The 12,387-nt window shown below is 58.3% G+C and overlaps 3 protein-coding genes across 3 annotated transcripts; 1 reads left to right on the top strand and 2 right to left on the bottom strand.

The window, feature by feature from the left end:
* Positions 1-3: 3 nt before the first annotated feature.
* Positions 4-1,090, top strand: ETH_00020110 (uncharacterized protein; the record flags this gene model as incomplete). The annotated part of the gene is made up of 2 exons (XM_013379421.1): positions 4-97; positions 228-1,090. Coding segments are annotated over 2 exons (957 nt in total), but the record flags the coding sequence as incomplete, so codon positions are not given.
* A 380-nt stretch (positions 1,091-1,470) lies between these two features.
* Positions 1,471-6,462, bottom strand: ETH_00020115 (uncharacterized protein; the record flags this gene model as incomplete). The annotated part of the gene is made up of 1 exon (XM_013379422.1): positions 1,471-6,462. The coding sequence occupies one exon, from the start codon at positions 6,460-6,462 to the stop codon at positions 1,471-1,473; it is 4,992 nt and encodes a 1,663-aa protein (XP_013234876.1).
* A 2,055-nt stretch (positions 6,463-8,517) lies between these two features.
* ETH_00020120 (uncharacterized protein) lies at positions 8,518-12,109 on the bottom strand (the record flags this gene model as incomplete). Its single annotated transcript, XM_013379423.1, has 4 exons — positions 8,518-10,667; positions 11,014-11,170; positions 11,413-11,511; positions 11,765-12,109. Coding segments are annotated over 4 exons (2,751 nt in total), but the record flags the coding sequence as incomplete, so codon positions are not given.
* Positions 12,110-12,387: the final 278 nt, after the last annotated feature.

The following is a 12,387-nucleotide window of genomic DNA, read 5'->3' on the forward strand; positions in this document are numbered from 1 at the left end:
CAGCAGCAGCAGCAGCAGCAGCAGCAAGTGCAGGTTTACCCTCAGCTGCGGCTGAAAAGTGTCACTCTCTCTCGTTTTGCTCGCGGCACCATAAGCGGTAAGCCTGCGTTGCTGCAGCTGATGCAGTGCAGCCTATTGCTGCTGCTGCTGCTGCTGCGCTGCACTAGGTCGCGGCTGCTGCTTCGCGAAGGAAGCTGCTGCTGCTGCTGCTGCTGTTTGTGCTGCAGCGAGCCTTTGCGACATGGTGTACGTACACCTGAGCCCCAAGCGCGCGGTGCTGCTGGCTAGCTGCAACGCAACAGACCTGCCAGGGGACTGCAGCGGGGAGCCAGTGACAGCAGCAGCAGCAGCAGCAGGCAGCAGCAGCAGCAGCAACTGGGGCTTCTACGAAGTGCGAGCAGCAGAACAAACCCTAGAAGGCCTCGAAACTGTCACTGAAGTGCTGCAGAGCCACTCCGCCTTCATAGTGGGTCTTGCTGCTTCTCGAACAGCAGCAACTGTGGCATCTTTATCTGCTGACGGCCGGCTAGTTGTCTTCGCCAAGCAGGCTGCTGTGGCTGCTGCTGCTGCTGCTGCAGCTGCTGCTGCAGCTGCTGCAGCTGCAGCAGCAGAGGCCGCGGCTACGCCGCCTGCTGCCCCCGGCCACACGCCCTCCACTGCAATGTCTCAGGATAGCAGTGCAGCGGATGCAGGAAGCCAGCAGCAGCAGCAGCAGCAAGATGTTGCTGCTGCTGCATTTTCCCCAGCAGCAGCTGGCGCTACTGAGAGCGCAGTAGCAGCAGCAGCAGAAGCACCGGAGACTCCTGGCGCTGCTTCCGACGGCGAGCGCTCTAGGAAACGGCCCCACGTGAATGAAGAGCAGCGGCTCGCTGCTGCTGCTGCTTCTCCAGCAGCAGCAGCAGATGGTGCAGCAGCAGCAGACGATGCAGCAGCAGACGGTGCAGCGCCTGATGCTGCAGCGGCCCCAGCTGGCCAGCCTGCCGCAGCAGCTGCGGCGGCAGACGCAGCAAGTACGGTAGCAGCTGCTGCAGCAGCAGCTGCAGCAGCAGCACCTGATGAAACTGATGAGTCTTTGTTTGGCCCCACATAGAGCATTCAGGACAATGCAGTCATTTTGCTCGAGTTACTTTTGGCGGTGTTTTTGCTGCTGCTACTGCTGCTGCTGCTGCTGCTGCATGCGTTTAGCTGAGGGACTTTGGGCTCTGAGATGCACAGCAGCAGCAGCGGCAGCAGTGAGAGCAACGGCGTCGGTGCTTGCTGCTACTGCTGCACAGTCTGCACTTAGCTGCAGCAGCAGCAGCAGCATGGAACATAGCTGCAGCACTATTACAGAGAAGCCTACTGAGCCAACTCCAGCGTAGAGCTCAGCCGTTGCAGCACACAGCTGCTTCTGCTGCTGCTGCTGCTGCTGCTTGTGCTACTTTCAAAGAGGCTTAAATGTAGCTATGTTTTAGAGGCCTTGCACGGCAGTCAGTTGCAGCAGTTGTTGCTGTTGCTGCTGTGTGGCCCGCTGATGCGGCAGCAGCAGCGGCTGCGCTGCCACAGACGCTGCTGCTCCAGCAGCTGCAGCTGCACTTGCTGCTGCTGCAGGTGCTGCTGCTGCACGCGTTGCTGGCACAAATGCGGAGGTGCCCATGGGGGGCTGCGAGGAGTCGTGGGCTGGTGCTGCTGCTGCAGTTCCGCTTGCTGCAGCACCTCGAGGCGCTGCTGCTGCATGCATGCGCATTCGGGTGTCAGTACAGCAGCAGCAGCAGCAGCAGCAGACATTCTCAGTGACGGCGGAGCTGCAGTGGGCTGGGTGCTGCCCCTCTCTGACAGCAGCAGCAGCGCGTCTTTGCTTTTGTTGCCTTGCTGCAGTTGCTGATGCATCCTTTGCTGTAGCTGTTGCTGCATTGTCTGCTGCAGCTGCTGCTGCACCATTCGGCATTGCTGCTGCTGCGGCATCGGGAGGTAGATTTCTCCTCCACCGTCATTGAGCTGCTGCTGCTGCTGCGGCCACTGGCGTAGCTGTCGCTGCAATTGCTGCAAGTGCAGTTGCTGCTGCTGCAGGTACTGCTGCTGCAGCTGCAGCTGCAGGTGCTGTTCAAGCTCGCCGATGCTGCTGCTGCAGCACACAGCGCAGCTGCTGCAGGGCCCGCTCCTGCTGAAGGCATCTCCGCGAGAACCGACGCGGCAGTTTGCTGCTACTAGTTCTAGCCCTTTCTGCTGCTGCTGTTGCTGCTGTTGCTGCTGCTGCTGCTGCTGCGGCCGCTGTTCGTCTGCTGGCCTGCTGCAGTTGCTGCTGCAGGGGCTGTTCCCCCTGCACCTCCAGGGTCGGTCATTTGCTGCTGCTGCTGCTGGCACTGCACGCGGCGTTGCTGCAGCAGTTGCTGCCTCTGGCTCGTGTGCTCGTCTAGGCGTTGCGCTTCTGCTGTTGTATGCTGCTGCAGCACTGTCCGTTGCTGCTGCAGTTGTTGCTGGTGCCGCATTTAGCAGCTGCTGCTGAGGCAGCACTGTTCTTGGGCTGCTGCTGCTGCGCGGCAGGCACCCGAATCCCCAGCCAGGCACTGCTGCAGGGGGATAAAAATGCGGTTGTTGCTGCTGCAGCATCTGTTGCTGCTGCAGCTGCTGCTGCTGCTGCTGCTGCACGTGGTCATCCATTAGCTGCTGCAGCGGTGCCACTGGGGCACATTCCATAGCCTGTAGCTGCAGCAGCTGCTGCTGGTAAGTCAGCAGACAGCATGCAGGCCCTTTAGGCAGCTCCTGAGCTGGCTGCCATGATGCTGCTGCGGCTTCAGCAGCAGCAGCAGCAGCTGCTGCTGCTGCTAGCCCCTGCTGCTCCGTCATGCAGTCTGCTTCAGCGGCGTAACTGACATTCAAGGCCCCACAGCGGCAGACCCACGCGCCCTTTTGCTGCTGCTGCTGCTGCTGTTGGTTTGCTGCTGGCTGGCTGCTGCATTCTTCTTCCTGCAGCGACGCCAATGATGAAACGCTTTGAGTTTGCTGCGGCAGCTGCTGCTGCTGCTGGTCGCTGCCTGTGAAAAGGCAGCAGCTGCTGCCGCTGTTGCAGTAGCCTTCTAGAGTTCCTTTCGTTGGGTCATCTTGCTGCTGCTGCAGTGGTTGGTTTGCATGCTGCTCTTGCTGCTGCCTTTGTGAGAAGTGCTGCCCTGTCTGCTGCTGCCGCTGCTGCTGCTGCTGTTGCTGCTGGCTTTTTTCTTCCTTCTGCGTCTCGTGTTGCTGCTGCGCATGAATGCCTTGGCTGTAGAGATTGCTGTGGCTAGCGGAAGACGCCTCAAATTGCTGCTGCTGCTGCTGCTGCTGTGCGTGCGGTGTCTCTTTCTGCTTCCCCTTTTGTTGCAGCGGTTGCTCATGCTGCTGCTGTTGCTGCTGCAGCGCTTGAGCGGCCCCCTTGTGCGGGTGCTGCTGCTCTTGGAGGCTTAGCAGCAGCATTTGCTGCTGCAACAATTGCTGCTCTTTTGCCGCTAGCTGCTGCTGCATCTCTAGTTGGTCTCTTTTACAGAGGTCCAGGTGCTGCTGCAAGAGCTGTTGCTGCAACTGCCCTTGCTGCTGCAGCTGCTGTTGGTGCTGCTGTAGCATCATCCATTGCTGCTGCAAGAGAGACTCTTGCTGCTGCTGCTGCCGCTGCTGCAGCCGTTGTCTCAGTCGGTGCTGCAGCCGCTGCTGTTTAAGCTGCTGAAATTTTCTAGGCGACACCAGCGGACTGCGCCGCTGTTGCTGCTGCTGCTGCTGTAGCTGCAGCATTTGCTTCTGCTGCCATTCTTGCTGCTGCTGCAGGGCCTGCATTTGGTGGTGCTGTAGCAGCTGCTGCTGCTGCAGCGCTTGCTGCTGCTGCAGTGACGCCGCAATTTGCTCATGCTCGTCACACAAAGGAAACTGCACCAGCTGCCCGTCCGCTCGCTGCAGCAGGAACTGCTGCTGCTGCTGCTGCTGTTGGTTCAGCAGCACTTCTTTTTGCTGCTGCTGCTGCGCTTGGCTATCGGCCTCCAGCCGCACTATTCCTTCTTGCTGCTGCTGCAACAGCAGGCCGCTGTGGCTGCGCTGTGTCCACTGTAGCTGCTGCTGGTCAATGTAGGGCCCTGCCTGCTGCTGCTGCAGTGCATGCTCTTGCTGCAGCATTTGTTGTTGTTGCTGCTGCTGCTGCAGCGCTTGTTGCTGCAAAGATTCGCACCGCTGCAGAATTTCCAGGTGGCGTTGTTCTGCTTCTGCCTGCCGCAGCTGCAGCTGCTGCTCCATTGCTTCTTGCTGCAGCATGAGCTGCCTTGTAGCTTGCTCTTGCTGCAGGATCATTTGCTGCTCTGCTGCTTTGTGCTGCAGCAGCAGCTCCTCTCCCTGATGCGCCCCCGCCTCCTGCGCCCACTGGTGCTGCAGCTGCTGCAGCAAACCGGCCTGCTGCTGCTGCTGCAGAAGGCGTCGCTTCGCTGCAAACACGCCTGTCTCAAAAGTGTTGCTGCGGTGCTGCAGCAGAGCAGCAGCAGCAGCACGGGGGGTCAGCAGCTGCTCATCTTGTGGCTGCGGCAAGTCGCACGAATGGGCTTCAGGCAGCTTCGTTAGGTGCAGCAATTGCTGCTGCTGCAGCTCGCGCTGCGAGAGTTTTGCTTCTATTTGTTCCCTGGTATGCTGCAGTGGCAGCTGCTGCTGCTGCTGCTGCTGTTGCTGCTGCTGCTGCAGTCCCATTAAGATATCTGCGCCTGTCGCCTCTGCAGCGGCACCTGCTTCAGCTTCCTGGATTGCTGCCTGGGCACCTGCTGCTGTTGCTGCTGCTCCGGTTCCTGCTGTTGCTGCTGCTGCCTCCCCTGCAGGTGCACTTCGTGTGTCAGTAGCAGGAGGAGGTGCGCAGCAGCAGACTTCGTTCTGGAGAGGAGAAGCTGCAGCAGGAGGTGCAGCAGCAGCAACGGCAGCAGCAGCAGCATGCGATAGCGGAAATGTCAAGTTCCTTTGGGGCTCTTGCTGCTGCCAGTTTGTGTTGTTGCTTAGTGGGAATGTAAAGGATCGGCGGGGACTGAAAAAAGAAAATTGTTGCTGCTGTTGCTGCAGCGCTTGCTGCTGCTGCTGCTGCCCCTGTGGCTGCTGCTGCTGCAGCAGCGCTGCAGCAGCAACGCCAGAGACACCGCTAAAGCTGTCCAGCGGCGAATTTTCGTGCTCTTGAGAAGATTCTGAGGGCTGCTGCTGTGGAAACTTCATCTGCTGCTGTTCACGCTGCTGTTGCTGCTGCTGCTGCTGTTGCCGCGCTGTTTGATGCTGCTGAAGTTGATTGCGGTCCACATCCTGCAGCAGCTGCTCTAGCAGCAGTTGCTGTTTCATTATCTGTTCCTGCTGCTGCTGCAAATGGTGCAGCTGCTGCTCGTGTTGGCCGTGCTGCTGCTGCAGCTGCTCCTGCAGCTTCTGCTGCAGAAGGTGCTCGTGCTGCTGCTGCTGCAGCCGCAGCTGTTCCTCTTGCTGCCGCGTTAAATGCAGTAACTGCTCTTGCTGCTGCAGCTGCCATGTTTTCTGTTGCTGCTGAGAGTCCATCACCAGCTGCTGCTGCTGCTGAAGTTTTGTTGCGTATGCCTGCTGCCATTGCTGCTGCTCTTGCTGCTGCCCTTCCCGCTTCTGCTTCTCCAGCATCAATTGCTGCTCAAGCTGCTGCAGCTGCTGCAGCTGCTGTTCTTCTATCTCTTGCTGCTTCTGAAGCTGCAGTTCCATCTGTCGTTGTTGCTGCTGCTGCTTCTCTTGCTGTTCCTCTATCTTGTGCTTCCACTGCAGCTGCTGTTCCATGAGTCGTTGCTGCTGCTGCTGCGTCTTATGTTGCTGCAGTTGCTGCTGCTGCAGCTTGTGCAGCAAGGTCTCTTCTTGCGAGTGCAGCTGCTGCTGCAGCTGCTGCATCAGCAGCTGCTCTGGCTGCTGCTGCAGCTTCTGGGAGCCTTCTGAAGGCAGCGCCGGGGTGCCTGAACCGCGCCTCGGCAACGCGTCTGCCTCCTGCTGCTGCTGCTGCTGCTGCTGCTGAGGCAAGTAGCTGCTGCTTCCGGAAATGGGGGGTGTCACTACAGTCCACAGCATCGGTTCTGTTTGCTGCTGCCCAGTTCCCAGCGCAAGGGGCCGCACCTCGCCTTCAGAAAGCTGCGTGAAGCTGTGCTGCAGCTCAGCATCAGCAGCAGCAGCTGCTGCAGCAGCAGCAGCAGCAGCAGCAGCAGCAGCCAGCCGCGTCTGCGAGGTAGTCGGCTGCATTCGCTGCAGCACACCGACAGAGCTTGTGAGGCTGCTCTCGCGTGCAGCGTCTTGGTTTGTTGGATTTGCTGCTGCTGCTGCTGCTGCTGCGGCTGTCCCTTCTGGCAAATGCCGTAAAGTGGGAACAGCAGCAGCAGCAGAAGCAGCAGCAGCAGCAGGCTTGTCTTCAGTGTAGCTGCTTTGGTGAGGAACTGCACTAGAGGCGGAGCGGAAGTAAGGTGTCCCTGCTGCCTCTGAAAAGTCTCCCTCACTGTCCATGGCTACAGCAGCAGCAGCAGCAGCAGAAGCAGCAGCAAAGGTCACTGTAGCACCAGCAAAGACAGCAGCAGTATTCAGGACACCGCAGCAGCAGCAGCAGCACCAGAAACACCACTGGCAGCACCAGCAACACCCACAACAGCAAGTCTACTTTGCTTTCAGTGCCATTTCATTGAAGCCAAACGCTGCAGTTACAGTCTGCGTGCTGCTGCAGCAGCTGTTTACTGTTGCTGCTGCTGCTGCTGCTGCTGGTTGCCACTGGCGTTGCTGCAGCAGCCGGTTCGCAGCTGCAGCAGTCCTCGCAGCCAGTGACCCACTCTTATACTCTAGCTGCTAAATATTTTCAGAACTACCAGCCAAAGTGCCACTAGTTTGTGCTGCTGCTGTTGCTGCTGCTGCTTCTCCGTTGCTGCGCTGCTGTTGCTGCAGGCTACAGTTCATGGGCGACTGGCTCGCCCTGCAACGGCACATCATGCGTGGGTCAATAAATGCTAAACGCTGCAACGCAGTAGCAGCACAAGGAGCAGCAGCAGCAGCAGCAGCGGAGGCTGCAGCAGCAGCATGAGCAGCAGCAAGGGCTGTTGCTGGTGACCCTCAGGTGTCTTCTGAACTTGGCTGTGTCTGGGGAGCCGGGCCCTAGGCCCTAAACCACAATTATATTTACAAAGTGAAAACAGTGTTTTTTCTAATTGCAGCAGGCGAGCTGCTGCTGCTGCTGCTGCAGCTGCTCGCTGGAGCCCAGGCGTTGGTGACCTGCTGCTGCTGCTGTTCTTGCTGCTACTGCTGCTGAAAGGAAAGTGTCTTTGACTGAAATAAAACGGCTATGAATTAGGCTCTGGCCGACACGCTTTAACTGAAGCAGTCCCGAAGATCCCGGCCTTTTGTGTTGCTGCTGCTGCTGCTGTCGGCGTTGCTCTCTTCTGCTTCCGCCGCTGCTGCTGCTGCTGCCTCTGCTCCCGTCCATACGCACCTGCAGCAGCTTTTGCTGCTGCTGCTGCTGCTGCTCTCAAAATACTTGAAATACCTTTATCTCATGCGCGAGGCAGCGCAGAAAGCCTTTGGCGGGGCGCACTGGCCGGGTGTACGTACACAGCCTCAGCCGGCCCGGCAGCTCCAGCCACACTCTGCACTCCGGATTGTTGTCTAGTTTTTATGTTCTTCGTTTAATTAATTAATTAGGTTTATCTTTTAATTAGGGACTTGAAGAACATCTTGTGCGTCCTCACTTTCGATACGCAGACTCAGGAGTAAGCCCTACACACAGCAGCAGCAGCACCAACAGTAGTGGAAACGCGAGCAGCAGCTCCAGCAGCAGCAACAGCAGTAGCAGCAGCAGCCGAATTTCGCATTAGAATAGACTGTGACGCTCAAGTTATGAACAGATGACGCAACTCGCCTTCTCCTGCACCCACTTCTCTAGCTAGCTAGCTAGCTAGCTAGCTAGCAGCGAAGCGCCTAGCTAGCTAGCAATAGGTGAAATAGATAACTGGCTAGCGGGCTGGCTAGCTAGCTAGCTAGCTAGCTAGCTAGCTAAGGACTAGCCGCACAAGCGACAGAGGCTGAGTGACGGCCACAGATGCACCTCATCTTAGCTCCTTCCTGCTGCCACTGCTTTTGTTGTTGCTGCCGTTGCTGCTGCTGGAACTGCTGCTGCTGCTGCTGCTGCTGCTCCCAATGCGGCACGGTTCCAGAGACCTTGCTGCCTTCCGTCCTTCAACACTCAGTAACCTCAGAAGCAGCAGCAGCAGCAGCAACAGCAGCATCCTCCCCAGCAGACAGTGGCTAGCTTGCTGCCCGGACTAGCCGCAGCAAGCTGCTGCTGCGGCTCGCAGCTAGCTAGCTGCTGTCAGTGGCTGGGCTGGCGCACTGCCCCAGTGGCGCTGGCTAGCTACCGCCAGCTAGCGCGGCCTAGTTTGGCTAGCTGCACTGCTGCTGCTGCTGCTGCTGCACTTGCTGCTCTGTGAAGTGCTGCAGGCACAGCTGCCAATCTCGTAACTTGGGTGCTCTTGCTGCTGCTGCTGCTGTTGCTGCTGCTGCTCTTTTCAAGACAGGTGGCTAGCTGGGGTGCAGCCGTGGCTGCTGCAGCTGCCTGGACTTGTTGCAGTGTGCGCTTCTGTGGACGCGCTGCGGTTTTCTTATAGAGTTTTGGTGCTGCTGCTGCTGCTGCTGTTGCTGCCGTTGCTGCTGCCGCTGTTGCTGCTGCTCCACCCCATGTTTGAAGTATCCGAAGGCCTCTCGATGCCGCCTCAGGAAAGCACTGTCACTAAACAGTTGTGCTTCTTGCTGCTGCTGCTGCTGCTGCCGCTTTTGCTTAGCTGCTGCTGCTGCTTCTAGCAGCAGCCTCTCCCCATGCTGGTGCCACTGCTGCTGCGCTGCTGCAGCTTCTTCGTGCAGCAGCATTTCTTGCTGTTGCTGTTTCATTACTTCTTCTTGCTCTGCTCGTACCTGAAATTCCCGTTGCCGCTGTTGCTGCAGCAGCTGCTGCATCTGCTGCTGCTGCTGCATTTGCTGCTGCTGCATCTGCTCCTGCTGCAGCGGATTCAGCTGATCCCATGTAGAGGGGCTTGGAGCTCTGAGGCGGGACGCCTTCTGCTGCTTTTTGTGTTGCTGCTGCTCTTGCTGCTGCTGCTGCTGCACCTGTGGTTCTGTGAAGTAGCGTCGGTACTGCTGCTGCTGCTGCTGCACACGTTGCTGCTGCTTGCTCTGCTGCTGATCTTTCTCCCGCTGCAGTCCAACTCCCCTGTGATAAATCCCAGCTTGCCGGTGGCTATACTGCTGCTGCTGCTGCTGCTCCGCCCTGAGAAACAGCTGCTGCTGCCTCCGAAGCGCATACTCTGGTGGGAAGTCCTGCTGCTGCTGCTTCTGCTGCTGCTGACACCTCCTTGCTGCGTGCCTATGCCAAGAAGCTTCCTCACTCTCCTCATATTCATGCTGCTGCTCCTCCTCATGCGGCTGCTGCAGCAATTTCTGCTGCTGCTGTTGCTCCAGCATCTGCTGCTGCTGATGCAAAAAGTAAGTTCCATCCAGGTCTTCGCCTCTCGGGCGTTGCTGCAGCAGCAGCTCCGCTTCTTGCTGATATAGCAGCTGCTGCTGCTCTTCTTGCAGCAGCAACGCTTCTTGCTGCTCCTGCTGCTGCTGAAGCAGGGTCTCCTGCTGCTTGCGCTGCAGCAGAGCTTGCTCTCGCTCTTGCTGCAGCAGACGCTCGTGCTGCAGCAGCAACTCTTCTTCCTCTAGAACTCGTCCCTGCAAAAGCAACAAACGGGGTTTCTGTTGAAGCCGGAGGATCCGCTGTTGCTGCTGTTGCTGCTGCTGCTGCTTTTGTTGCTGGCTGTGCAGCCGCCTCCCCCTTTGATATTGTTGCTGCTCCTGGAGTGACTGCTGCTGCTGCTGCTGCTGCTGCTGCTGCTCTGAATCTGTCATGTGTGCTGCTCTTGCTGCTGCCACGACTTCTGGCCTCCACTGCTGCAACTCATCTTGCTGCAGCAACCACGGCTTGTCTCCATTGGGCAGAAGCGAGCTACAAAAAGTGCTGCTGCTGCTGCTGCTGCTGCTGCTGCTGCTGCTTTCACTCAAACTGCTGCTTCTACTCCTTGGCTCGATACCAGAAGGAAGACGCCGCTGCTGTTGCCCCTGCAGCCTTTGCTGCTGGTGGCGTTGCTGCTGCTGCTGCTGAATGCGCAGCCTATACACTTCGCATCGAGCCTGGGTCCTGCACTGCTGCTCCTGCTGCCCTAAACACTCTTGCTGCTTGCGCTGCTGCTGCTGCCGCTGCTGCTGCTCTAAGCTTTCATCGTGTGTGCGCTGCTGCCGCTGTTGCCGCTGTTGTTGCTGCTGCTGTTGCTCATTGGATGATAGCTGGCTGCCTTCTGAGAGAGAGCAAGGAATTTGGAGCTCCTGTTGTGCCGCTGCTGCTGCTACTGCTGCTGCTGCTGTTGCTGCTGCGGCAGCTGCTGTTGCTGCCTCTGCCTCTGGCTCGGGACTGTTCTTGCTGCTGCTGCTGGTGCTGCTAATTGTTTCCGGGGTGCATTCTCTACATGCTGGTGGAGTGTCAGCAGCTGAAGATGCTGCTGCCAGCGCTGCTGCAGGTGTTGCAGTTGGTACTGCACTGGGTGCTGCTGCTCCTGCTGCTGCTGTTGGCGTTGCTGCAGCAGCTGCTTCTCTGTCTTGTCTGTCATTTGTTTCTATAGTGGCTTCCTGGCATGCTGCTGCGCATGCATACAACACCCTTAATCCACAGCCGCAAACCCTAAATCCTAAACCTTAAACCCTAAACCCTAAGCCCTAAACCCTAAACCACAAGCCCTAAACCCTAAACCTTAATGAAGTCTAGCGTCGTAAGAGTCTCGCTGTACACCAGCCGTCACAGCAGCAGCAGCAACATGGCAAGCCCCAACAGCAGCAGCAGCAGCGGAAGCAAAAAAGGGGTAGTAGCAGCATCGACTGCACGGTTAACAGCAGCACGCGCCGGTGCAGCAGAAACAGCCGCAGCGGCAATGAGGGCAGCAGCAGCAGCAGCAGCAGCAGCGGCGGGAGCAGCAGCAACAGACTCACGGCTTGAGCCAGCCTCGGAGGCTTCGCCTTGAGACAGCTGCTGCAGCTCAAGGCGTGTGGCCTCCAGTTGCTGCTGCGTTGCTGCTGCTGCTGATGCGCTATGGCTTCTCTGCAGTAGCTGCTGCAGAGACGGCAGCAACTCAACCTCTTCGTGTTCCTGCGGTGGAAGCAACAGCAGCAGCAGCAACAGCAACAGCAGCAGCAGCAAAAACAAATCGAGCCCTGATAGCAGTAGCAGCAGCAAAAAAGCTGAAAACTTGCGCCTCCTTGTCAGCCATGGCCTGTACTTGAGCACGCAGAAGCAGCAGCAGCCACAGCTCGACTACGGCGTGATGCAGCAGCAGCAGCAGCAGCAGCAGCAGCAAAAGCAGCAGCAGCAGCAGCAGCAGCAGGTCATGCCTTGACGATGTGTAGCAGCAAGTCGGTCAGTGAGTCCTCGGGGGCCAACGGAAGAACTTCGGGAGGTCTGCTGCTCCACTGCCGTGGGAGCGCAGAAATCTAAAGCAGCAGCAGCAGCAGCAACAGCAAGAGGAGCAGCACCAGCAGCATCAGTGGTAGCAGCAGCATCACCAGCAGCAGCAGCAGAAGGGTCAGTCTTTAGCCCCCTGCCGTAGCGTCAGCAGCAAAGATGACGCAGCAAGGGCATCGGACACCGCCACAGCAGCAGCAATAGCAGCAGCAGCAGTAGCAGCAGCAGCAGCAGCAACAGCAACAGCAATGGCAGCAACAGCAGCAGCATATCTTGCCGCACCACCTGCAGCTGAAAGCGCTGAAAAACAAGTGGGAGGGCCTGGTAAACAATATAGCGCGCAGAAGGGGGAACAGCAGCAGAAGGAGGAACTGCAGCAGCAGCAGCAACAGCAGCAGCAGCAGTACTCATTGTAGCTTCCAGCTGCGTTGCTGCATTTGCGGCCTTTGGGCTCTCATCCTTCGCAGAGTTAACAGACTGCAGTTGCGGTCCGCCACCCTGGTGCTGCTGCTGCTGCTGATCTTGCTGCTGCTGCTGCTGTTCTGGCTGCAGCAGCAAAAGGACTGAAGGTGGGAGAGAAGCATCGAGGCAATCTGCGTGTCTCAGGAAGCGCACGGCCACCACCCGCTGCAGCAAGAGCAGCAGCGGCAACCACTGTCAGCAGCAGCAACAGCAACAACAGGAACAACAGCAGCAGCAGCAGCAGCAGCAGCGAGAGCACCACGGGACTGTGCAGCGGGAAGAGCAGCAACAGGCGGCAGCGCAGAAGCAAACCTACATGAAAAGGGCCCACCTGAGGCGCATGTACACAGACTCAGCAGCAGCCGCAGCAGCAGTTGCAGCAGCAGCGAGTGGAGCAGCAAAAGTAGCAGTAAGAACCGTCAAGGCTGCAACCGCAGCAACAG

This window comes from Eimeria tenella, genomic scaffold, assembly GCF_000499545.2.
Source record: "Eimeria tenella Houghton genomic scaffold, Eth_scaff296, whole genome shotgun sequence".
Classification (NCBI taxonomy): domain Eukaryota; phylum Apicomplexa; class Conoidasida; order Eucoccidiorida; family Eimeriidae; genus Eimeria; species Eimeria tenella.